The following is a 26,425-nucleotide window of genomic DNA, read 5'->3' as shown; positions in this document are numbered from 1 at the left end:
CACACACACAAATAGAAACACAAACACACACAGAAACACGCACACACACAAATAGAAACGCACACACACAAATAGAAACACACACACACAAATAGTAACACACCCACACGATTAGATTCCGTCAAGGCTCATTTCATTAAAAACAGGACACTTTGTAACTCCAACTTTAGTCCATGAGCTTATTTGCCGTCTGTTTACATCTAGCATTTTAGCAGACCCCACTATCCAAAGCGTCCCCCTGACCGCTCAAACAGTCCCATCACTATCAGCCGAAGGACCAGATGAGAGGGCGGAGGACAGAGGGTACCTCCTTGTGGGGGTCCTTGTGAGCCTCCAGGGCCTTCATGATGGTGAGCTCAGCGTAGTTCTTGAACCTCCACGGCTGTTTGCACAGGATCTCCCTCAGCACCCGCAGGGCCAGCGCACGGATCACATGCTGTCACACACACACACACACACACACACACACACACAGGACCGCGTTAGCAATGCCGCGGGATTGTGAGAGCATGATATCAGTGGGAATGTGAGAGAGTGAAGGAGTGTGTGTGCGTTAGCGTGATATGTGTTTGACTGTGAGAGAGTGAAGCAGTGTGTGTGTGTGTGTGTGTGTCAGTGAGCGTCCTGGTACCTCCCGGTCTCCCAGCGTCTCCAGCAGCAGCAGCAGGATGGTCTTGAAGTGTTCGTCCCACACCTGCAGCGTGTTCTCGCGGATCAGCCTGAGCAGCTCACACAGCGCCCCCTTCCGCTCCTCCACACGCTCGTTGTGATTGGACAGCTCCTTCAGCAGCTCCGCCACCAGCTCCGATTGGTCCAAGCCGCTGCCGTCTGTTTTTAAAGGAAGAAGGAGAAGGATCGTTGGGAGGGGGAAAACGGATGCTCGCACAACACAGGCAAACTGAATGTGGCAGGTACGTCCAGATGGAAATGGGTAATATTTGTGTGTGTCTGATCGTGCTTATTTATGTTTGAGTAAATTAGCATGCATGCGTGTATGTAAATGTTTGCATATATATGAATATATGAGAGAGTGAGAGTGAGAGTGAGAGAGAGAGCCTGAGAGAGAGCGTGAGAGAGAGAGAGCAAGGAGATTGAGAGCGAGGCGCCCGTACCATCTGTGCTCTGCTCCAAGTCGTCTATGCTGCTGTCCTTCAGGCTGTGTTTGAAGGGAGAGTCGGAGAATGGGTCGCGGGCCCCCCGGGGGCTGGAGAGCAGGGGCGTGTTGAGGAGGGACGTCTTGTTGTCCAGCGCCATGCGGCCGCCGTCCACCCCGTCCCCCGGCCGGCCCTCTGGTCCGCTGCCGCCCTGCTGGCCAGAGACACACATTACAACAACAACCGCCAAGCAGACCTGCCAGCTCACAGGAGGTGACAAACGGACCCGTCTGGGAACCAGCCCCTGTGGGCGGGCCAGAAGGCAATGGTTGTGATGTTGAAGTATTGCGGTGCACTCTGAGAAGGAAATAAAGGTAAACTACAACACTGTGTACGGCGGCCCTCAATTTAAGATGATTGAGTTGACTCTAAACTTTTAATTTCAAGCAGTTAGTCGACTAATAGTCACATTATTATATATTTCTTAATCAAAATATTTATTCATGCATCTTTATGCTTTATGATAGATTGAGATAGATTTGAAGGTATGGGAGACAGAGGGGAGGTCAGGGCAGGAATCAATCCGCCATAACGGTACGCTCTCTACCTGGGGAGTCAGCGGGGCGCCCCCTAATTGTGGCACTTTTAATGCACTTATTTCAACGTATTTTTGGCGGCAACAGAATTTTTGTGGGATGCCAGAGTGTTATCAATGAAACACTGTTTACATTGCGCTAGCTACACTTGGTGCATGTTACACATGCACCAAGAGGGCCGCAAGTTGGCGCCATGGACAGAGTGCTGTCCATGGACACTTTTTCTAAATATTATTTATACACAGTATAACTACACACAACGTTACTCAAAGCGAGTGGTGGAGATATACACGTGTTCCTATTTGATGGCCCGGTGGATGCGTTGAGCTCCCTCCAGGGAGTTGTTCTTGTCCACAGCTCTGCAGGCGGGGTTAACCTTTGCGGGCATGTGTGGTATGAACCCCCGGTGGGTCCCTGTGTGGAGGGCTGGAGCTCCGTCGTGGATCAATCGTGGGGAGGGCTTCATACTAACAGCGGGGGCCGGGAGGGTGAACCTCTGCTGGCATAGGCAGAGACCCTCTTCACATTATGAACTGGAGGGGAAATATCTGCTGGACCGTCTTTACTTCAGCTATTTGGATTTTATTCAAAGCAACATTCAGTGAATTCTGATACTCATCATCAAGGAACAGGTAGGGGATAAGGCATCTTGGCCCAGGATGCGGCTATAGCCAGACTGCAGGCAGGGGCAGAGGGATCGATCCCAGTACACTTTGTCTAGGAGTCCAAACCCTAGCCACTCTAATCTCCTGTGCCGTGTTCCAATATCCATACTATCCGTACTTACTAGCCTAAGTTTGAGTACGTAGGGCCTTCCGATTCAGATCGGGCGAAAATAAGTGTACTGAAAGGACCCGGACAGTGTACTCAAAACGGTCAAATCGTACTCAACGGCAGCCATCTTAGCTACGTAGCGGAAGAGGGCGGAGCCAGGCTGAGGCAAAGTCGGCGCATTTTCCACATAGCCTGCATTAATAGAGTCATATTGTAGTTTTTATAGTTTTTATAGATTTTTAAAGCTGATAGGCGTAAAGAGTTCACCGTTCAAAGCGGGGTGTTTATTGCGGGGGAGGAGCCGCGGCGGCAGTCGTGATCGTAATTTCCGGTTAGTGCACCACAGAGTACCCGATTTGGAACAGCACTCACATCTGAAAATTAGCGCACTTAGTGAGTGCGGATAGTGTACTTCGTTTAAGTGTACTCATGGAAGTATGGATATCGAAACACGGCACTGCTCTCCCGCCCGGTCTGGGCTAGGTCCTCCCTGCTCTGCCCACGCCCCTTGAGGGGCTGTTCCTCCCACGCAGGCTCAGAACAACATGTGCATCATCCACTGCGATATCACAACGCCGCGTCCAGTGCAGACGGCTTCAAGAGGGAAAGCGTCCGTCTCAGCGGGGACAGAGACACGTGTCCTTGCAGACGACCCCCCCCCCCCCCCCCCCAGCAGGACGCGGTGTGTTGACCCGCCGAGGTCCTGACTCAAAGCTTATTTACCCGCCGCCCAGCAGATCCGGTTCCCCTACTCACGGGTCAGGAGGGACACCGCGTCAGACGGACCCCCGCCACGGGGTCGCCTGAGCCCCCCGGGGTATAGCTGCGTCTGAACCCGTTAGAGAGGCCGTCGGCTGTTGGCAGGCGGGGGGCGTCAGGTGGTCCCGCGGCGGCAGGTCGATGGCATGCCGGCTGGTTATGTTTCAGATAAACCCGTGAGAGAGTGTGTGAATGTCAACAGGGGGTCAACACCGCCCGCACTGGGACATATGTGTTGCCCGGATGGGGGTGGGGTTAGGGTTAGTCGCAAGGGTCTTCCGTTACATAAGAATCATCCGGGTGACATTGGAGATTATAACGTGTTAACTCGAAAACATATTCCGGTACCTCCACTCGAGTTACGGTTAAAAGCTCGCCCACTGGCCGCGCTCTTGGCCTGAATGTATGCCTTTGTATCCCTTTTCTCCAACAAGCTAAACCACTGAGAGCTAACCCTAACCCTAACACTTAATCCCTGCTTATGTAGCTGCTTCAAAGTGTTAGCCCCCCCGGGGGGGGGGGGGCACCATTACTGGTCCACTTATTATTGATGCCAACGGTGCGTGATTGATTGTCCAAACCTTTCTAATTTGACATAAATGTTACCGTTGCACTTGAGTTTCTGAATGCGAACTAGCACACCGCGGACCAGTTTGCGACCCATCGACGGTTGCGTTGAGGACCCCGAGCTCCCGGTGTGTGAACACCGAGGACGCCCAGGGACCGGGGGCTCCACCCACCTCCTCCCCCTCCCGCCGGCGGGCGGGCTCGTTCATGTCCTCCTGGCTGCGCACGCTGAAGTTCTGGATGGCATCGGTCACGCCCTTCAGAGAGCTGTAGATGTCCTCCGAGTTCATGTTCTCCGTGTCGTAGTCGAACGCGCTGCACAAAGACACATGGCTATTAGTTTGTCTCTTACTATTGAATAAGTGAATTCATGAAGAGGTTATTTAAAAGCCCAAAACAGTCGATGCTTCAGATGCGAAAATGTGTTCTGAAAACCCCCTCGATTGCCCCCATTGATTTATTTACGGTTTATTTGATAGTGACAGATACGGTGTACATAGACAAATTGACTCCGCTTCGGATGCAAGTATCAAAGTGTTTATAGCAGTTGCAACAGCCGGTGTGTGTGTGTGTGTTGGTGCGTGTGTGTGTGTGCGTTACCTGGGCGACGGCGTGTTCTGGTGGGAGGTGTTGGTGGGGGAGGTGAGGGGGCTAGTCCAGCTGGCCGGCGAGCGGGGGGTGTGGCGCGTCAGGGGGCTGCCCATGGTGGCCTGAGGAAACGGGACAGGAGGTCAGGTGACGTACACGAGCCCCCAGGTGAGGGGGGTGTGGGAGAGGAGAGAGGGTGTCTGGGAGAAGAGGGTGCTTCTGTGTGTTTGTTGGAGAAGAATGCGTGTGTGTCAGTCGGTACGTTGACGTGCACAGCTTAGTCAGATTAAAGCCATAGTTCGACGATGCTCGTCAATTGGACAACTGCAATTGTCCGAGTATACATGGCGGTGAGAAATCAAATCATTGGCCGAAGCATGTCATGTAGGATAGGTAGCGCTGTACCCATTTAAACAAGTGGTAGTAGAGCCACCCGCTGACATCTTTATGTCACCAACCCTCTCGGTCGTATGCGGATTCCTCCCGCGAGTCCGCCACCGGAGGAGTCCGCATACGACGAGAGCTCGGGACAATGGAGTGTCGAAGAAATGACATGGACCCGGACCCTGGACAGCTGTCCCGCATACGGGAACAATCCCTTTCTCCTCAATGTTGCGTTTCAATCTGGACTTCAGAGAGTCAAAGCCAAAGTTGCTTTCCCCCAATTCCTTCTCCACCACGGCCGAGATAACCCCCACTACGAGTCTTTACTTGTTGTGGAAATACCAGAGAGTCGGAGAACCCGATGCAGTCTTTAAGATTCATAATGTTATAGAATATCCCCTTCAGTTCGGCGGTGGCGCAATGAATGAGTAAAGTAATTAATTTATTTTTTATAAATTATAATATATACGTTTATGGCGACAACACACGACTACCGTCTCCTTCTACTTCCGGCCGCAATATCTCGAATATGCTCAGAACGCAAACTCCGATATGCGATACGATGCTGGTATACATGCAGTTAGAAAGCCGACTATGAACGTTCATGTGCCGATTTTTGTAGATCGGTTAAAGGTGTTTTCTTGCATTTTGCAAGTCCTGTTGAGGTCTTATTCATTTATTTACCCGAGTATGACTCTGCATGTATACGTGCTGACTTTGTATCTCCAAGAAAAGTGTGTATGCGTGGGTCAGTTTGTATCTACGAGAGAAGTGTCAGTGTGTATCTCCAAGGGAAGTCAGTGTGTGTGTGAGTGTTAAGCTCTGGGTGGTGTGTGTGTGTGTGTGTGTGTCTCTTTGAGCAGTGTGTGGTACCTGGGCAGCGTTCCCGGTGTTCCTCAGGTGGTTCTGCAGCAGCTTGGTGGCTCCGTCCTGGAAGGTCTTGGGCAGCGCAGCCAGCAGCATGGTGAACTCTGGGGTGTTGAGCTGGAACAGGGAGATCAGCACCGCCTGGGCCGCCTGCCACGCACACACACACACACACACACACAATGCATCAGCTTTTCCGCTCTGGAAAAGTGCAATATGAATAAAATGCATTAATAAGATGTTGATGATGATGATGATGATGATGGGTACCTTCCGGACTTCGGAGCTCTTGGGCTCCGTGGTCCAGGTGATGATGCGGGAGACTGCCAGGCGTGTCTCGCTGAGGTTCACGAAGTCCGGCGCCTCCATCTGCAGGGTCAGCGTCTCAATGTACTTCAGGATGGCCACCTTCACCTGCGCACACACACGCACACACACACAGTTAAAGCTGAGGTATGTTAACGGCTCATTAAGAAACGTAAAGTAAAGAAGTACACGTGACATCTCTAAACCAATCAGCATTCCCAGGTCAGGAACGGGAGGATGGGACGTCTGTGGCCGTGAAGCTGGCAAATGAAATGACCGGGTGGAAGGAAGCGATGCACTCCTGCTAGGGAAAATCATAGTGGTGAGTGAGGGGCAGAGGGTAAAGGTCAAAGGTCACACGGGGAGAACATGCTTTAAAAGTATTAAGCAATGCGAGGAACACAGATGGTTCAAAGGAAATTTGGTGAATGTTGCGTGACAGACGTCAAAAAGTGCGTTCTCCTCCGTCTCTCTCTCTTGCCCTTTCTTTTTTTTCGCCAAAAAAAGGTCATAAAGTAATGATAATACGTTCCTGGGCCTGGTGCGCCACTCAATTGCTCCCCCCTGGAGCGCACTGACCTGGGAGGACTGGTTCCAGGCTGCTGCCTGCTCGTCTAGAGAGCAGGCGTGGCGGCGCACTCTGGGGGGGAACAATTTAACCCCGGCCCGGGCCCTGCCTCGCCCGCAACACGAGCTCCGGCCAGGCTTCAGAGAGAGAGAGCAGAGGACCGCGTCAATCATCTGACGGGGGGGGGGGGGGGGGGGGGGGGGGGTGGTGGTGGGGTGGGGGGGGGCGGAGGAGCGGGGGGGGTGTGAGCGAGCAAGAAGGAGAGCGAAAGGCGAGCAAGATGGAGACTTATACACACAAAGAGAGAGAGGGAGAGAGACAGGGAGAGAGAGAGAGACAGAGACAGAGACAGAGAGAGAGACAGGGAGACAGGGAGAGAGAGAGAGAGCCACAGAGGGAACCAGCCAGCACCAGGGGTCAGGAAGGCCTAAACCTAGCTGGAGGAGATAGAGGTGGGATTCAACTGTGAAGTTTGGGCGGGAGGGGGGGTGCGCACGGCTAACAGGAAGTGTGGAGCTCTGGGGTTGGTGGGCAGAGGAGCAGAGGAGGAGGAGGACAATGTGTTGAGTGAGGTGGGGAGCCGGAGGGAGAGAGGGGGGGGAGTGGAGGGGGAGACGGAGGGAGAGGAGGAGAGGAGGGAGAGAGGAGGGAGAATGGAGGGGGAGAGGAGGGGGAGAGGAGGGAGAGAGGAGGGAGGTTGTCTTATAGCAGGGAAGGATGGAGGGGAGGGGAGGGGGGGCGGTGTAGGAGAGCTTTGTGGCGCGGGGCTCAGCCTCAGCAGGACAAAGCCAAGAGTAAAGCTTATTGGCGGTCATTTCATTCGCCAACCAATCACAGCCTGGGATTTTTTGGCGTGTAGAATGGGCAGTGGGGAGGTCATAAAAAGTGCATTAGTTACCGTGGTTACCAAGTTCCAGTCACAGATCAGGCCCCCCCCCCCCCCCCTCTTCTTCCTTCCCCTCTCCAAAGCCTTTGTTTTATACATGCGCTCATACGAACATACAGGCCGGTCAAGGTGTCCCTGACCATCCCCACAGCGGGCAGGGCGGGGGTCAGGGCTCGTACCTTCAGGTTAGGGGTCTGCGTCTGGTCCACGGTGAACCTCATGAGGATGGTGAACTGCAGGTCGTTGGGGAAAGACTCGCTGCAGAGGGGGGGGGACAACACACAAATCCACTTAGCGGGACGTTGATGACAGCTGCCACGCCCTGACATCACTACTAGCATTCAGCTGGTCTGACCGTTTAGCCCTGCGTCGAGAGGTGGCGACTTTTAAACCCATGTCACGTCTGTTATAGTTCAAGCTGCATGAAAAATGTGCCTGCTACATGACCTAATGGTGGAGAGTTAATAGTGTCTGTCTGTCTGTCTGTCTGCTGTGAGTGTGTCTGCACACTTTGAAACTTCACACCGGCACATTGTGATCCCAATGACGATCCTATCCCGGAGTGCAGGGTCTTCTGGAGCGCTCCACGCTGCCCGCTGGAGGGTGAGTCCTAGGTGAAGGAACGCTCTGGGGGCTGGGGTGTCTGGAGACTCACCGCGTGACGTCCAGGGCCCGCTGGACCTTGGCCTGGACGGAGCCCAGCAGGTCGGCGCCCATCTTCTTCAGCAGCTGGGTGAGCAGGACGAAGAGCCAGTCCTGCAGGTCCTCCTTGTGGACCAGGATGAAGTCCACCAGGGTCTCCAGGAACATGCTGAACACCTGCAGAGAGACACCGTGTGCGCACAGCAAGGTGTTACACACACAAAACAAATACACACAGATATATGGAGATATCTAGGTGTCATTTGTAGTATTTCTACACACACAGACCCAGGCATGCATATGCAGCAGATACTGTACAATCACTTTCAGGGGATGGTAGAAACAATAGAAGTGAAGGTGGTGTGAGTGCTGAACCACGTTAGTCATCATCCCCCTGACCTCGTCCTAAACCTATTCATGCTCCGTCACCAGCTCTCCAACTAACCAACTCATTAAGAGCCAAGCGGGGCTTTTCACACCCGGGATCGATCGCAAATAAATAGGCCAGTGTCACTTTTCCACTGGCACGGAGGCCAGCACCAGACTGCACCGTGAGCAACTGGGAGGGGTCACTGGGAGGGGTCACTGGGAGGGGTCACTGGGAGGTGTCACTGGGAGGGGTCACTGGGCCATCAAACAGCATTGGTTGGCTCTTCTCTACTGTTTTATTGGATTTGTTATAAGAAAATCTTCTAATCTAATTCATCAATCCTCAATATTCATTGAAAATCAATTCACACAATTACAATTACCCCAAACATGTACATATATCAACCAAAATGCACAATTATTAGATAACATTTTTGGTATGTGAATGTCAGGAGAGAAGATACGTTTTTGAGGGCTGGGGTGATACGGGAGGGACTCAACGCTGGTTTGACGCACCTCGTCCAAATGTCATCCACCTCATCCTGTTCCCCACGGTATTTTAATAAACATACTTCTAACGGCCCTTTCTTTAGCTTGAGCCTTCTCCCTCCTCACTGGCTGGAGTGTGTCTGTTAAAGGGACACTCCACCACGTCCCACAAAGGCTGTTGTCCCCCGCTGCTATAGCTATAGTTACTATACACTAGTGAAAAAGCAACCCTGGCTCTGTGCATAATCAAAATCATTCCACATGCTGATCGGTCGGATTAGTAGGTCATTTGTCCTGGTGATAACACACAAATTAGTCGTCCAATCAGATTATTGATGCAGAAAGTAAACAACCAACTGTCCACACTTACTCTCTACAGAGAGTTCCAGAAGATGGTCGCATGACAGGAGGGAGAGAGAAGACAAATTCAGTCAAATAACAAAACCATGAATGAACAGTATCGGCAAAATAAAAAAAATGATCACATTACATGACAAACACTTTATATACGGTCAGGTCACGGTCCAAAACTATCCTGCTCAAGATGTTTTGAGTGTTCAAACCTTCAGAAGGAAACACGGGTGGGTCTGGAGAGCCATGAGATGGAAGTAAAGGTGGTGAGTGAGGGATGAGAGGAGGAGTGGTGAAGGACAGGGGGTCAAATAAAGAGGAGGAGGAGGAGGAGGAGAGGGGAGGAGCCATGATGAGATGTACCTTGAAGGAAGCAGAGCTTATACCGGATTCTGCCGTGCCGTACGTTCTGCCGGAGTCTCGCTGCAATTCACCAAATCCTCATGTCAACCGAGGCGGGAAACGAGGAGGAAAGGGAGGGGGGGGGGGGGGGGGCGTCCTCATACACTCGAGTGTGTGTGTGTGTGTGTGTGTGTGTGTGTGTGTGTGTGTGTGTGTGTGTGTGTGTGTGTGTGTGTGTGTGTATGTGTGTGTGTGTGTGTGTATGTGTGTGTGTGTGTGTGTGTCTGTGTTCGGGGACAGGAAGAGAGAAGTTGTGTGTAGGGGGTGTGGGGCGTAGCAGAGTGGGAGCGATCCTCAGTGGGCCCTTCTCCCATTGAAAAAGGCGGAGTTAGAGAAAGAGAAACCGCAGCCGGTTAGTGAGGAAGCTGCAGCCAGAACGACCGACGTCAGCGCATGACACCCGGGGAGAGAGAGTCCAGGTCCACACAGTGAAAGTGCCCACCCTGGTATCCCCACACAACCCAGTGTATACTAGTGAAGGAAATCAGCAGAAAACCAGGAAGGAACTTTTACTTTGTGAACCTGCAATCCCCCCACCGCAGCCTATATGGCTTTGTGTATGCGTGACTGTCTATATCACAGTGTGGGTAGTCAGCGTCATCAGCTTGGTTTGTGTGTGTGTGTGTGTGTGTGTGTGTGTGTGTGTGTGTGTGTGTGTGTGTGTGTGTGTGTGTGTGTGTGTGTGTGTGTGTGTGTGTGTGTGTGTGTGTGTGTGTGTGTGTGGCGCATCTTGAGGCTGACGTGACGTGAGGGGAGACGTGAGGGGGAGTTGGTTGGTGGGGGTAGTGGGGTCGGTGGGGTCAGGGGTCATCCACCCGGACGGCACACAGAGGGTGAGGAGGTTGCACGCAAACTCAGGCCTGGCATGCCGTTAAGAGACTAGTCTGATGCACACTCGCCATGCCAGTGTGTGTAGGGGGGCACACGTGTGTGTTGCTGTGAGATTGGATATCCGATCAATTTGAGTCTGAATGTGCTGTTGGATACACATATATGAACAGATTTTAAATGGCACGATTTGACCTAGGTGTGTGCATGTGGCAGATATACAGCCCGATTCCTTCTCGCTGTATTTGGTTTACTCTTGGCAGAATCCGGTACAATGGAGGGGTGGTGGGATAAACAAAATCAAATTGGATGGAAAATAAACATGAATTCATGATTGTGAAGAGCTCTGTGTACCTTGTGGCCGTTCCTGGCCAAACCAATGTGAACAAAGTACACACAGACTGGAATGGGTACAAATGTGGGTCTGTGTGTGTGTGCATGTGTGTGGGTGTGTGTGGGTGTGTGCGTGAGAGTGAGTGAGCTACTACTTGCGTTCCATGCAGCCATACCTTACTATGTGGGTCTGCAAACATTCTGGTGAAGATTTCACACAACCTTTTCAGCTCCACTCGACTGTGAGACGGGAGAGAACGAGGCTTCTGTTAGCATGGGGAAAAACCCCAAACCTAAAACATGAACCATTTTCATAGGCCGACGGGGTCTTGTCCTGCTCTGTGATTGGCTGACCTGAGAGTGCGCTGGTTCTTGAGCAGGGCTTGCAGTCCCAGCAGTCCCTCCTTCCTCTCGGACCAGTTGGCACTGGCACAGCGATTCAGCACCTAGTCACACACACGCATGCACATTGAGCAAGTGTAGTGCTGTGTGTGATTCTCAATGTGTGTGTGTGTGTGTGTCTATGTATGTGAAAGGGACGCACGTGTGTGTGTGTGTGTGTGTGTGTGTGTGTGTGTGTGTGTGTGTGTGTGTGTGTGTGTGTGTGTGTGTGTGTGTGTGTGTGTGTGTGTGTGTGCCCCCACCTCGGCCACGTCCTCCGTCTGCCTCATGTAGGTGGGGATGGCCCCCCCGTTGCGGGAGCTGTAGGAGCGCTCCGAGCAGGCGCTGGAGGCGTCGCTGTTGGCGTCGTCGTCAGAGTACATGCTGTAGTTCTCATAGCGCCGCCGCGCAGGCTTCTTCTGCAGGGGGGGGGGTTAACAGAGAGATACAGACAGACAGACAGACAGACAGACAGACAGACAGACAGACAGACAGACAGACAGACAGACAGACAGACAGACAGACAGACAGACAGGGAAAGGGGGAGAGGAAGAGATGAACATACAGCGAGGGAGATAGACGAGAAAAACAGAGGGGGGGGGGGGGGGGGGAGAGAAACAGACACACAGAAAGACAAACAGACACACACAGACAGACAGATCGGGAGGGGGGAGAGGGAGAAGGAAAGAAAGCGAGAGACACCGACGCAGACAAAGAGAGAGTGAGAGGACAGGGGGTGAGTTGACTCAATCACAGAGCCTCACATCAGCATTCAAAAGCACCTCTTCCACACAGAGCAGCCAAAAGTCATTAGGACTATCACAGCGCTTAACACACTCCCACACACACACTCGGGCATGCACACACATTAGTTATGTATGAGGAGGAGGAGGGAGAAGAGGCTGACCTTAGAGCGCATGTCTCCCAACAGCTGAGAGCATTGAAGCACAAGGAGGTAAAACCAGGGGTTAGACAGAGGAGACACCAAAGGCCACTGTGATGCACACACGCATTCCCACACACTGGCATGCAAGGTGACGTGCACTCGCTCACACACACTCTCATGGAGGTAAGAACTTCCCACAGTGTCAATGTTAAAATTGTCTTTGTGTGCATCAGGTTGTAGACGATGTGTGTACAGTGCGTGTGTGTGTGTCGGTGGGGGGTCGTACCAGGGCGTCTGCGACCGCCTCCTCGATGTCGGAGCCCTGGTTCAGGACCCTCATGGCGCTGACCGAAGACGACAAGCGACTGGACTGACTAATGCTGTACCCTGTCGTCCCTGGAGACGGACAAAGAGACACATGAATACAGAGACAGAGGTAGAGAGAGAGAGGAAGAGGTGGAGCAAGACAGAGGGAGGGGGAGAGAGAGAGAGAGAGAGAGACAGAGAGAGAGAGGAAGAGCAAGACAGAGAGAGAGCGAGAGGGAGGGGAGAGAGAGAGAGGAAGAGCAAGAAAGATAGAGAGCGAGACAGCGAGAGCGAGAGCGAGAGAGAGAGAGAGAGTAAGAAGGAGAGAGAGAGAAAGAGAGAGCGAGAAAGAGAGCGAGAGAGCGAGAGAGAGCAAGAGAGAGAGGTAGAGAGACAGAGAGACAGACAGAGAGAGCCCCCCCCCCCCGCCCCCCCGACGTCATGACTCGTTAAGCAGGCTGCACGGGTGCCGTTTGGGGGAGGAAGCATGGTTTAAAACAGACCGTCGGAACACACATGGATGTAACCCCCGCACTGGGGTGATGGGGTTAAAAAGAAGAAAACAGACGATGACTGGTGGAGGAAGTGGTGGAATGGTCGTCATGGCAACTGAAAAGAGGCAGAGACATGCGGCTCTCGAAAAAGCGTTGACGTTCCTTCGAAGAATGCAATGGAAAGGAAAAATTCCAACGAAAACCAAAATAATCGAAATAACAAAATCCAAATGACAGGCAGGCAGAAAAATAAAGAAACTCAGATATTTCGGAACTTAAGAACAGAAAGGGAATTAAGGCAGAGAAGAAGAGCAGGTGGGTGGGTGGGTCACGAAGAAGCTGTAGTACTCATCCTTCACCTGCAGCCCCAAAAGTATCAGGTGTGTGGAGAGCCCCTGTGGAGCGAGAATAGCTCCGTGCTGCTGCAACACACACACACACGTATGTGCACACATGTCCACATGGTTTTACAACCATCACACACACACACACACACACACACGCACACAGATTGTGGATAGAGAAACAAAAGCAAACCCCCAAACTGTTACAACAGAGTGTGAAGCAGGATGGAAGAGAGAGCAGAGCTGTCCATGCAGCATCACGCCTGTGTTTCAGAGAGTTCCCTTCTGAACAGACTCAGCTCAGCTCACAGTGGGATCAACTCTGTTGAACCGGCTGCAAGCCTCTTGAGAGAAGCCAACAGCTATCTGATAAAGAGGTGGACACAATCTCTCGGAAAAACAAATGCGTGGCCAACTGCAGAGGACGCGGGGGCTAACCCTCCCGGCGTGTTTCATCACAGAGAGCCATGATGCCATGGATCACAGCCATCTCCTGCTTTGCTTTTTCCCTCCTTCATGCATCGTTTCATTGAGGTGCTTCTGTTCGTGGCCCCCAGCACGCCCCTTGCCCCCCCTCGGTGCGGGCTACTCACCCAGGGGTGTGAAGGAGCGAATGGGGCTGGTGTCACGGCTGCTCTCCCTGCTGGCCTCCCGGCTGCAGCCCTGACTCATACTGGGCCGGGGGATACGACTGCCTCGAGCTAAAGGCACCCCCGTGCGCCGGGAGGGGGGAGTGTGGTGATGGTGGTGGGGGGGGGGGGGGTCGTTACACCATGGGGTGGGTGGGGGTGGGGGAGGGGGGATAGGGTGGAGGAAGGACAAGAGACGACAGAGGAACAGACAGGAGGGAGAGAGGTGGAGGAGGGTGGGTCCATGAACAACAAAGAGAGAGAGGGAGAATAGAGGCCAGAGTGACAAAGAGACAGGAGATCAGCTGACAGAGACTGTGAGCCCGAACCAGCAGTAGCCGGGGCGCGTCCCAGTAGTTCATACCCCTCTCCTCCCCGGGAGGTGGGGTTGAACCACTGAGACGCGCCCCGACACGAAGCACGCGACTTCTGGACTCGGAAATATACATGAACAATACATATATAGATAAACAACGGTTCAATATTGACACACACAAACACACACACACACACACACACACACACCTTTGCTACACATCGCACTATTGCGCTCACTCTCATGCAAACATGACATGCAGAATGAAGGAGGAAGTGATTGAAGATGAGCTGTATAGATCACAGGGAGAGGAGGTGAGAGGAGGGGGAGGGCAGGGAGTTGGAATCATGGGAGGAAGGGGGGGGGGGGGGGGGCTTGATTCGTACTTTTACCAGATCACAACACAATTAATCTGATTGCTGTACAGCTGTACAAATACCAAGCCAATCAAGATTAATCGCAGCCTATCCTTTCCCTTGTCAAGGAGGTAGCCGACAGCTGATTGGTTAGCTCAGACGGAGGTGAGGGGGGGGGGGGGGAGGTTCTCTTGACATGCAAACGTACATAAATAAAAGTATGCAGGAGCCAAGGATCACCGTGGGAACCATAATCACCATCACAACAATAGGCAGGAGGTCAGAGCGACAAGCCGAGAGCAGAAGGAGAGGATTCTGGGAATTGGCGGGAACAGGAGTGGCGAGGGAGGTGGTCGAGGGAAGGACGGACGGACGGACGGACGGAGAGGTGGAGGAGTGGTGACGGGTGATTGGCCGAGAGCAAAGGGGATGGAGGCCGGGGGGGCTTACCTCCTCTGCTGGCTCCGTTGTAGATGGAACTAATGCTGGAGGGAGCTAGAGGACAGTGGGTGGGGTGTGTGGGGGGGGGGGGGTGGAGGGAGAGAGGTGAGGTCCTGGGGTTCAGTCTTGTGTTTTGGTGTTTTCGTACGGTGTGCGTGCACGAGAGCCTTTCGACGGTCACGAGGCTCATGGCACTTTAAAACACTTTGTACAACGAGGGCATCCATTTAACATGACTAACACAGAGAAATTGGGTCGTAGCAACATAACTATCACTTATGTCAGCAGTCGCCCGCGACCCCCCCATGTATATCAGGCGAGCGCAAGGTTGGGAACCACTGGGGAAGAGCAATATGCAACCCTAGCGTGTCAATCACGCTCAACAGATGTAAAACACAGGCAGGACCCAAACTCTGTTCAAGGCTGAAAGAGGAGAAAAAAAATCGACATAGCATGTGCTAAATGCTACTAAACTTCCTTGCAATGGCTTACATACATCATGATATTTCTACGACTTGAAGAGAGACAATATTCCTTACGGGGATTCGGAGGGGGGAAGTTTAGAATCAGAATGATATGTTTCTTTAAAAGCAAAGACAAAATAACAAACAGTAAGGCCCGATCCCATTTCTACCCCTTACCCCTTCCCCTTACCCCTTCAAAACAAGGGGGAGGGGTAAGGGGAAGGGGTAAGGGGTAGAAATGGGATTGGGCCTAAGAGTCCAGGTGTGGATGTGTCCTCACCAACAGACAGCCGGGTGGGGGAGGAGTCCCTGGAACAGCCTTGGCTCCGGGGGATGCGGCTGCGTCTGTGTCCGGGGGCCGTGGCCCCGCCGGTCCCGGCCAGGACCCTCTGGGCCCCGGAGCTCATGGTGCTGAGAGCCGTCGTGGTCAGCACGCGTCCGGGGGATCCGCTGCGACTGCCGGCTGCACTCCCAGGAAGAAGGAAAGGAAGGAGAACAGAGAGGAAGGACGAGAGGGAGAGAGAGAGGCAGACTGAGAGTCACTATAGGGCCTTGGATGAATTGAAGAGTTTCACAGTCCTGAACTGTAACGCTATTGGCCGAAGCAGCCCATACAGCCTTAAAGAGCCGGTGAACCCAGTGTTTGAGAAAAAAAATAATTAAAAATAGAGAATTTTAGGATGAGGGGGGGGTGTTATACCCATGATTACCACCCACGCCAAAAGCCGTTGTGTGTTAGCGTTATAATGAGCAGTGTTGAATAAATCACTGCTGAGACGGAGCTTAATCATCCACACACACCATGGTGTTACACAATAAGTGACTTTGCCTCGGACGCCGCAGGCAACCGCTGCCCTGACAGAGCTCCATACGGCCACACAAACCTCGCCGCCCCTGGGTCATGACGTCTCAGGGCCTCGGGAACGGCACTCAGACGTCACGTAAAGAACGCCATCTGCGTTTGCAGCAGGGTAATAGGATAGTACCTATTTTTTTCTAAATTGGGGACTTATTTCAGTAACACTGATAAAGTGGCATATATTACCATGTAAACGATCATTTATGACAAATGACCACGTAAAAAAAATTAAAAAAGGATTTTGGGTTCACTGGCTCTTTAAAACCGAATAAGGAGCATGGGGAGAGATGAATCTGGGCCTTGATGTTCTAACGTCGTGGTTCTCTGCTGTTGACATTGGAGAACCCATTGTCACTTTTAGAGAGTCACAGAAATGCAATACACACTGCTTAAACATGTGGGTCTAAACATGCCATTGTCCTCTAGGTGATGCTGTGACACACAAGCTAAAAGGATAACAGGGGGATTCATGGGAGAAGAAGTAGTGGGATGTTTTGAAGATGGAGTCGATACAGTTCATGGCTCTCACTCCCCACTCTTCTGACCCATGGGATCTCAGTGCCAAAATGGAAGCAAAAACATTCACAATAGTGTTGTTATTTCTAAGTGCTTATTAACAGAAGCGGTTATGGACGATAAGGTTGAGCTGGGAAACCGTCCGGACAAGACCGGTGAAGAACAAGCAAGCGTGCCTAGAACATACATCCGGAATATTCTACAACCGCACCAGACCAACTGAAACTAGAGCACCACTCACACACAAAGACACATGAACACCTAAAGACACCACAACTGTTTTATGGTACATCAGGCTAAACTTTCTACCAATCCAAACACTTCCTCAACCCTTGCCCAAATAGTTTTTTCCCATAATAAATTAATACATTTGTAATCAAACTTTACTGGAAACAAAAGGCAAATAGTTAAAAAAGGTAAATGTTCTGTTGGGTGGACACATTCTATTTTCTGCACGGATGCAATAGCACTTCACTAACTGTGTTAACCCTTCCTCTCTTTATATTGGCATTCATCCTTTGTAGCTTTCATCTGTCTTTCAACTTTTTTCTTCCCATCTTCACTGAAGATTTGAGTCAATCCAAACCAGAAGACAGGCAGGCAGACAAAAGTAGTGCAGTTACTTTAAAGCCTTTAAAAAGCAGAGTGCTTGACTCATCTTATGTCGTATAGCAGCACAGTGATCGCCACATCACTGTCCTTGAATCCCAGCATGCCTCAGCCAGAGTGGGAGGGGCCAGTAGCGAAAGGTTTGGGCGCAGGTGAGGGGGGAGGAGTTGAAGTGGAAAAGAGAATGGGCACTGAGAGGATAAAGGATGGTTAAAGGAAAAGAAGCGTTGTAATCTTACCACCAATGGGGGTAGCAGACTGAGATCCTTATTCATTAAGCCCATTGGTTGGGGGGAGGGGGGGGGGGGGGGGGGGGAGGAGGAGAGCGGAAAACGAAGGGGGAAGGAACAGCAGATTAAACCAGATGAATTATGGGGGCGTTAGCAAACAAAGCAGTATGGTAGTTAGAACACCGAACACGATGGGAAGCCATCCCAACGTCCCACATCGAGAATGATGGCGAGGCTTGGACACAAAAAGCGCTTCATCAAAATTATTAAAGGAGGGAAATTAAAAATAAGCGCCGCTAAAAAAAACACGCTCACACACAAACTCGTTGCAATGTCCGCACACACACAGCACTGAAGCAGCAGCTGCGGGCAATGAACCAGGAAGAGCGGTGCATGATGGGACTGCCGGATTGCCACGTGAATGAAAGGGAAGCCTGTCCAACAAGAGGAAATGCGAAGCAATGCACCAAAGTAAAAATGCAGAGAACACACAGACACACACACACACACACACACAAACACACACTACTATCCATCTGTCCAAAACCATTCCTGAACTTATCCCTGTGTTGTTCAAAGGTCCAGCCATCTGATCAGGGGCCTCTTAAGTACACCTCAGACCTGACAAGCACGGTGCACTGACTACTCTGGCCTTGTGGCGCATTAGCCGGCCTCTCTGTCAACCTGGGGATGGCGTGCCTATCGAGCGCCCCCCCCCCTCCGGTGGCAGCTCTCTGTACTGCTGGGGACTGCAGCACTCTGGGAAGGCGGGCGGCCATTCGTCTTAGCTTTAGCGCTGCGGTACTTTTCGACGAGGCTCAGCGTTTCGCCGTCAGTCACAGTGACGGGGGGCGGAGGCTGCGGCCATACAGCTGTCGGACCCCATGCAGTCACACGCGTATGCGCCACAACGCACGCACACACACACACCCGAAAACAACCCACAGAAATAATAAATCACAACATGTATCACAATGAGAGCGACAGTATGCCCACTGTGGTACACAGGAACAACGATACAGAGTCACACACGCACGCGCACATGCACACACACACACACACACACACACACACACACACACACACACACACACACACATTCTGGACCTGACAGACAGGACAGAATACCTGGCGTGCAATCCGATTCGTCAGAACCTGAAGGCATAAGAACATTTATGTGGAGGGTATTGTCAGCGCAGAAACCAGCAGGCACACATATTATTCCAGAAAGAGTTTTCGCTCATACTGTAGACACGCGCACCTACGTTTGCAAACTTTTGTGCAATTCTAGCAGACGTATTGCTGTCTATGCGTTCATATATGTAATCTGATTAACGGTGACAGAGCGTGTAGGGTCAGAGATTCAACAAGGAAATTAGGTTTAGTGTGACAATGAGTGTGAGCTTGAATGACTTTCTAGACTGACAGCGTGCGTGTGTGTGTGAGAGAGAGCAGGTATGATGGTGTGTGTGTCTGTGTGTGTGTCTGTGTCTCTCTCTGTGTGTGTGTGTGTGTGTGTGTGTGTGTGTGTGTGTGTGTGTGTGTGTGTGTGTGTGTGTGTGTGTGTGTGTGTGTGTGTGTGTGTGTGTGTGTGTGTGTGTGTGTGTGTGTGTGTGTATATTTATGTGCGTGGGTGTTGGAAGGGTCTCTATGCGTGTGCCTGTGTCTTGATGTGTGCTGAGCGTGTGTGTACATACGTTGGGACTGGGACACCATCTTGGTGCGGGTGCGGCCCCGGGAGTCCACCTGGCTGCTGATGGTGGCGGCGCTGGGGGTGGACAGAGGCTGCTTGGTCCTCAAGCGGCCTGCAGGGGGCACACATGGTCTTTAGCCGGCAGGGTCACCACAGTCAATCATCTCAACACAAAGCAATCGAAATTAAAAATCATATTTTTATTATTTATATTTATATATATATATATATATAAAATATATTTTAATATATATATAATATGCATATATAAAAATTATATTATAAATAGTTTTCATTCATATAATATAGGTATAGATGGAAAATTAGAGCTGAAAGATAAGCAGCTAAAAGTGAATATAAATCAATGTCTGCAGCCAAGCCACCACTAACACCATGAGCACCATTTGCCTAACCGGCGTTAACGATCAGGGCCGCTAGTTATCAGGTTTGAGGAGTATGAGCACACTTAGGAGGTGATAACTTGCTTGTACTCCTACAAGTAGGAGCCGGATCAAAATCACATGACTGATTGCGTCGCCATTAATGAGCGATTTTAGACTGTGAGACTTGATAACTAAGGGCACAGATAACAAACATGGGTCCCCTGTAAATAGCTAATGAAACAGTTCCACTACTTATTTACAGCTAGCTAGAGCTATCTATAACAAAGCATTACAAACATGGCAGTCAGTTATCTAGATCACATTGCCTATGGGCTGATACAATACCTCCAAGATTAGATCTATACCAAAGGAAGAAGCACAGGGGCACTAAGGACTACACAAGCTGACACTAATGGATGCATCAAGACCACACACACACACACACACACACACACACACACACACACACACACACACACACACACACACACACACACACACACACACACACACACACACACACACACACACACACACACACACACTTATTACAACCTTACCATTGTCTGATCTGGTCCCTACAGGCACATACAGAAACAAAAGGTTGTATGAGCCTCAATATTCCTAATCATCGTACAGCACAAAGCCCTGACCTTTATCTAAGAACCACACAGCAGTACGTATCACAGTCACGGTGAACTGAAGCTTTCAGACAGATCAAACAAGAGTTATTTGCTTTAGTCTTAATAAGTCCAACCCAAACCAACTAGGCAAACCGTTAAGTAGTTTAGAACACACTTATGTTCAGTAAATGTCAAATGTGTATGCAACAGGTTAGGCTGAGCTATAAAAAACATCAAGGGTGATGGATGAAAGACAAACACCAGGGGGTACTGTGGCGCTAGATCACAATGACTGGTTAACATGGACCTGAGCGGACGGATGGAGGCGGGTAAAAAAGGAGAAGTATGGGGGGGGGGGGGAAGAGAAATTACAAAAGAAAAGGCAAAGCATTGTGGGTGACAGAGGGCGGGGGTCTGAAAGAGTGAGATGATCTTACCATCCGGTTTATCAGAGGCATCATCTTAAGTGGCAGAGAGAGAGAGAGAGAGAGAATGGCGAGAGAGAGAGAGAGAGAGAGAGAGAGAGAGAGAGAGAGAGAGAGAGAGAGAGAGAGAGAGAGAGAGAGAGAGAGAGAGAGAGAGAGAGAGAGAGAGAGAGAGAGAGAGAGAGAGAGAGAGAGAGAGAGAGAGAGAGAGGTTGATAATGATAAAGAGAGAGAGAGAAAGAAAATAACCATGGAACAAAAAACAGTGCAGGGAAAGAAAACAAAAGGACGTCCGGAAAAACCAAAGAACAAAAGAAAAACAAAAAAAGGGGGAAGTGAAACAGAAGCCGAAGGAAGGACCAAGAGGAAAGGAATAGGGGAGAGGAGGAGGAGAAGAGCACAGTGTGTGTGTGTTAGTTACGTAACCCCCTCTGCGTCCTAGGGTGAATCATGCAGGTGCAGTCACACACAGTCCCCAAGACAGGCCAACCCACACACACACACACACACACACACAGTCCCCGAGATTGGCCCCCCCAACCACCTAAACACACACAGACATCACACACAGTCGGAGTGCATAGAACACGCATGCAGAGAACATCCAACACAACAGAAACAACACAAAACATGGGAGTGACACACTTAAAGGCACCGGAACACAAGGAAAAGGTCAAGAGCCGGACAGAGAGGAGACACACAGGGAGAAGAAGGGAGGGAGGAGACACAGAGAGAAGGAGGGAGGGAGGAGAGCAGGGGAGGGGCTTGGTCGATAGGAGGAAAGAGCAGGACAAGTGAAAAAGGAGAGGAGTGGAACAGAAGTGGGGCACGAAAGCATTGGGAGGAAGTAGTGAAAGAAGAGAAGGGAGGATGAGGAGAGAGGAGGAAATGGAAGAGGAGATGGATCGGACGAGAGGTGAGGGTTTGGGGAAAGAGGAGAGGGGCGAAGGAGATGAGGGGAGAGGGAGAAGAGGATAGGAGAGGAGGGGAGGGTTGAGAGGAGAGGAGGGGAGAGGGTGAAGTAGTAGAGAAGAGGAGGAGAGAGGGTGGAGAGGAGAGGAGGGGAGAGGGTGAAGAGAAGAGAGGGGGAGGTTGAAGTAGAAGAGGAGGGGAGAGGGTGAAGTAGAAGAGGAGAGGGTGAAGTAGAAGAGGAGAGGAGGGGAGAGGGTGAAGTAGAAGAGGAGAGGAGAGGGTGAAGTAGAAGAGGAGAGGGGGAAGTAGAAGAGGAGGGGAGGGGAGAGGCGAGATAGAAAGAGGTGGGGCGGGAAGGGTGGGGGACAGTGCTAATCCAAGCTCCACTTCAAGGACGTGAAAACCCATCAGCGAAGACCGCAGTGCTGCTGCTGCGTTGGGTCCATCTCAAGGTTCCTGAGGGGAAACCTCTCCACCCCCCACCCACCGCCAATCTGCCTTTAAAGGGCCCTTCAGAGGAGCACCGTGCTGTTTATCCTGCTGATGGAGCGACCCCATTGACAAATCCGATAAAGGGCGGCCCGCTCCCACGCAGCCCGGTCGGCTGATCCGATTGGCTGTCTCGGCGGTGACCGGCAGGGTCCCCTTACCAAGTGATGAATAGGAGCCGGGGGTCAGTCTGCCCGCCGCCCGGGCCTGGCCCAAGCTCCGGTGCTTAGCGACCGCGGCCGCGTGCACATCCACGTCGCTACGGGAACGCTGCAGGGAGGCCGGCGACAGGCCAGGCTTTGACCCCACGCGGACTGATGGGAGGGAGGGGGGAGCAGGAGGGGGTGGAGGTGGGGTGGGGGTGGGGGTGGGGTGGGTGGATAGGGGAGGGGGGGGGATATACACATCACAAAACGCATGCAAGAACTACGCACAGACACGGATACGCTTACATCCATATAAAGGGACGAGCATAATGGTATGTGTGTACAACAGAGTGGATGGAGAATGTATATCAAATCATAACGCTATGTAGACTCCACTATACAAGGCTGGACACGGGCAGATGTGGACGGGTTTGCAGGGGGGAGACGGGGGGTCTGCATGGAAGACTGGGGGGTGTGTGTGTGTGTGTCTATTTGTGCCTGATAAATGCGTCAATGTGTGTGTGTGTGTGTGTGTGTGAAAGCATATTAGCTTGTCTATGTATGTGTTGGAGTATGGGCTTGATTGTGACTGCGAGAGACGGGTTGGTGATGAATAAGCTCATGGTGTGTGTGTGTGTGTGAGTGTTTTGACTCACCTCTCCCCGGGGCGGCTGACCATTTGGAGGTTAGAGGGCGACTGAGAGAAGATAAAAGTAGGTCAGGACCGAAACAGAACAACAGTTCAAATCTTAATGCCCATGGCCTCAGACTCCACACAAACTACAATAATAGGTTACATAAATACGAACCAGAGAGAACGCTGTCTAAGTAATATATTACACAGCGTCTGGGAGAAAAAAATATACCCCAGAGAATCTGCTAAAAGCAGCCATTTCCCAGCGGTATTAGCTTGTTTATTCATAAAATAAATAAAAATAAATAAAAGGTCTGCAGGGAAAATGGCAATTCTTCAAAATACATACTCTTTTACATCAATACTCCTGACAGAGAAGTATGTAACTATTCATTAAGGAGAATCTGAACAAATGCCATCTTTCCACCGGACCTCACTCAAACATTGTGACCAGTCACAATGTATCATGTGCATTTACTTCGTTGCGGCCAGCATACAGGAATTCACTTTATCTCTCCTGATTTAGACTAAATGTGGGAATTCCTATCCTTTCAACCGTTTTATTGAAACAACTTCCGTAGACTCTTGTATACTCTTCCTGACTTGACATGGACCATCTGTTACATGGAAACTGTTTTAAAACGGAGAGAGATCAGCTCAAACCCAAACACATGATACAGACAACGTTTTAGTGAGGATGAGGTCATATTTCTGTGACCTTCTGACAATACTTCCGATCTTTCGTTGTCATAAAGGCAATTGTTGGGTGAGGTTGTCGGTGAACATCTACTGAGATAACGATGTCTCCCAGACGCTGTACGGATGATTCCGCTGTATTAGCGCCTATGTGTGGGTGTGGATGGCTGACAGCGTGGCGATGTGACGGGGGCTGGGCGGCGCGTGGACGTTACTTGAGGCTCTCCTGGGAGGAGGAGGAGGAGCGGTCGCTCTGGGGCAGGGAGGCCACGCTGCCGGAGCTGCGCAGGCAGGACTGCAGGGTGCGCTGGTACGACGGCTCCAGGGAGTTGAACAGGGCGTCGGTCTCTGACGGGAAGTGGTTCCTCAGACCCCAGTAGGCCCTAGGGAGGAGGAGAGGGAGGGAGGGAGAGAGGGAGGAAGGAGGAGAGGGAGGAAGGAGGAGAGGGAGGGAGGAGGGAGGGAGGGAGGGAGGGAGACACAGCAGAGGGAGGGAGGGGGAGAGGGAGGAAGGAGGAGAGGGAGGAAGGAGGAGAGGGAGGAAGGCGGAGAGGGAGGAAGGAAGAAGGAGAGGGAGGGAGGGAGGGAGGGAGGGAGGGAGGGAGACAGCAGAGGGAGGGAGGGGGAGAAGCGGAGAGATAAAGGAGTGGGAGGGAGATGATTGAAGTGAGACAGAGAGAAGGAGGTTGGGAGAGAGGAGGAGGAGGGATAAGGAGAGTGGGAGAGGAAGGGGATAATAGAGAAACGGAGACAGAGCGTAGCGAGAGTGAGACATAGGTCTGGAGTTTCCCAAATTGCTAATTCGGTCGCAGATATTTTCCTGTTGTCGATACTGCGTGGTGAGACTGTGTTGGAGAGAGAGGGTTGTGGAGTGTGCGACTGTGTTTGGGAGACAGAGGGGTGAGGAGTGTGCGACTGTTTGTGTGGGAGAGAGAGGTGGATGTGTGTCTTACTTGCGAGCTTCAACTCTAGCCTCAGAGTCTGCATCACCCAGTCCCTTCTTGATACTGTCGACGAGAACCGCTGTGTGTCTGGATGGGACAAAGAATAAAAAAGAAACATACATGAGCAATTTCAACATTAAAATTCCTAGAAATCAATTGCAATTATCAAACGGAAATACTGCACAAAAAGGTCGGTAAGTGAACATAAATGATGGGATCGTTGTGTGTATGAGACCCGTATCTGGGGCTGAAACAGCAACTGGACTCACCTCTCCAGAGAGTGGGTCTGCCACTCCTGTAGCAGCAGGTCCAGGAAATCAAAGCAGCGCCTGAGGAACACACAGACAACGGATAGACCACGCGTCAAGCATTTATAAATCATCATCATCGTCGTCATCATCATCATGACCATTGTGGCGTTTCTTACCTTCGGACTGCCACAGACTTGCACGTACAGTTACTAGTGATGAGGGGTATGAGCCTGGGAACGTGAGTGTGCTGCAGAGAGGCAGACGGGGAGAGAGAGAAAGAGTCAGAGAGAGAGAAGAGCACAGATGTATATCTTTAGACACAGTCAATGGCTATGATAATATCAAAAACTGTCATAATCGGTTTTACAGTAACATTTGAGACATGAGAGCGAGAGCGAAAGAGAGGGCAAGAGCGAAAGAGAGAGAGAGGGCAAGAGCGAAAGAGAGAGAGAGGGCAAGAGCGAAAGAGAGAGAGAGGGTGAGAGCGAAAGAGAGAGAGAGGGTGAGAGCGAAAGAGAGAGGGCGAGAGCGAAAGAGAGAGAGAGAGAGGGTGAGTGCGAAAGAGAGAGAGAGGGCGAGACTGAGACAGAGAGAGAAAGAGACGGAGAACGAGAGAGACAGAGACAGAATTAACTAGACAGAGAATGCGTGTGTGTGTATCTCACGCGTATGATGAAGCGGATGGCGAACACCCCGGACGTGGCCATGACTTTGGCACAGTTGGGGATGAGGTTGAAAAGGATGGGCACGATGGCCTCCGCTCCATGGTCAAACTTGTTCCCCAGCACCATCGACAAGTTGCTAAGCACACACAAAAGGATGAGTCACAATATGGCATCTGGGAACAAATGTGTTTTATAACAATCAGTGTTTCTACATTGTTTCACAATGAAATGCACATGCACCTTCTTCCTAATATATTCATTTGTTAGATTCCGTCTCAGTAGCCATCCACTGAATAACTCGTCAAAAGGACATTGCATCCATCAAGAGGGAGGGGGCAGTAAGGTGACGACTAATCTATGATCCAGCAGGCTCATGCTAGAGCAGAATTTGTTGGGGAAGATGGCAGCTTGGATAAGAGAAACGGCAAGGGGCGGAGTTACCCGTTACATTACGGAGATAATGGGAGGAAGAAAGCTCACTCACATGGGTTGGATGAAGCTTTCAGAAGGGGAATTTAACAAGTGTATTTCTACAGGGGCAGACTCTAAGGTTTAGATTTGAAGCCTTTAAAGGCACATTATTTTTATGTTTTTTCCCCTCCTAATTACGCAGATCCCTGCCTGTCCAGCCACATGATTGGTTTTGCCGACATTAGGCGAAATGCCCTGTCCACCGAGATTTCACCTTGAAAGATTTTAATCAAAAGACCTGTTGACCTGTGTGTGCGCGTGTGTGGGCGCGCGCGCGTGTGTACTCACGCCACGGTGATGCAGGCCTCGCGCACCACCTGTGAGCGCAGGTCCTTGGCGGACAGCTTGAAGGCCCCGTCCAGCAGACGCAGGTGCTGGTAGAAGCAGTCGTAGTCGGCGGCACCGGCCACCAGCAGAGAGCGCACCTTCTTCATCTGGGAGGGTTGACGGACAGGACAA

General features: G+C 51.3%; 1 protein-coding gene across 50 annotated transcripts in view; it reads right to left on the bottom strand.

Annotated features, from left to right (window-relative positions):
- clasp2 (cytoplasmic linker associated protein 2) overlaps nt 1–26,425 on the bottom strand; it is a 67,284-nt gene that overhangs the window by 2,834 nt on the left and 38,025 nt on the right. For 2 of the 50 annotated variants that reach the window (XM_030346450.1, XM_030346491.1), the window contains 31 exons: nt 26,255–26,400; nt 25,496–25,631; nt 25,007–25,077; nt 24,849–24,908; nt 24,589–24,666; nt 23,851–24,018; nt 22,962–23,002; nt 22,321–22,473; nt 20,771–20,794; nt 20,271–20,288; nt 19,332–19,439; nt 18,763–18,789; nt 17,644–17,670; nt 15,701–15,883; nt 14,966–15,010; nt 13,808–13,915; nt 13,230–13,292; nt 12,357–12,466; nt 12,092–12,115; nt 11,448–11,603; nt 11,158–11,249; nt 10,980–11,043; nt 9,260–9,262; nt 8,045–8,208; nt 7,569–7,647; nt 5,636–6,043; nt 4,391–4,500; nt 3,964–4,105; nt 1,113–1,308; nt 632–828; nt 308–436 (listed from right to left, as the gene is read on the bottom strand). In XM_030346450.1, the coding sequence (XP_030202310.1) occupies nt 308–436; nt 632–828; nt 1,113–1,308; nt 3,964–4,105; nt 4,391–4,500; nt 5,636–6,043; nt 7,569–7,647; nt 8,045–8,208; nt 9,260–9,262; nt 10,980–11,043; nt 11,158–11,249; nt 11,448–11,603; nt 12,092–12,115; nt 12,357–12,466; nt 13,230–13,292; nt 13,808–13,915; nt 14,966–15,010; nt 15,701–15,883; nt 17,644–17,670; nt 18,763–18,789; nt 19,332–19,439; nt 20,271–20,288; nt 20,771–20,794; nt 22,321–22,473; nt 22,962–23,002; nt 23,851–24,018; nt 24,589–24,666; nt 24,849–24,908; nt 25,007–25,077; nt 25,496–25,631; nt 26,255–26,400 (3,330 nt within the window). Of the gene's footprint in view, nt 1–307; nt 437–631; nt 829–1,112; nt 1,309–3,963; nt 4,106–4,390; nt 4,501–5,635; nt 6,044–7,568; nt 7,648–8,044; nt 8,209–9,259; nt 9,263–9,603; nt 9,664–10,979; nt 11,044–11,157; nt 11,250–11,447; nt 11,604–12,091; nt 12,116–12,356; nt 12,467–13,229; nt 13,293–13,807; nt 13,916–14,965; nt 15,011–15,700; nt 15,884–17,643; nt 17,671–18,762; nt 18,790–19,331; nt 19,440–20,270; nt 20,289–20,770; nt 20,795–22,320; nt 22,474–22,961; nt 23,003–23,850; nt 24,019–24,588; nt 24,667–24,848; nt 24,909–25,006; nt 25,078–25,495; nt 25,632–26,254; nt 26,401–26,425 lie in introns of all 50 variants that reach the window. The other 48 variants (XM_030346460.1, XM_030346461.1, XM_030346467.1 and 45 more) reach the window with 48 other exon arrangements.

The sequence above is a fragment of the Gadus morhua genome, chromosome 22 (genome assembly GCF_902167405.1).
Source record: "Gadus morhua chromosome 22, gadMor3.0, whole genome shotgun sequence".
Lineage (NCBI taxonomy): Eukaryota > Metazoa > Chordata > Actinopteri > Gadiformes > Gadidae > Gadus > Gadus morhua.
This window is presented reverse-complemented; position numbering and strand designations above follow the sequence as displayed.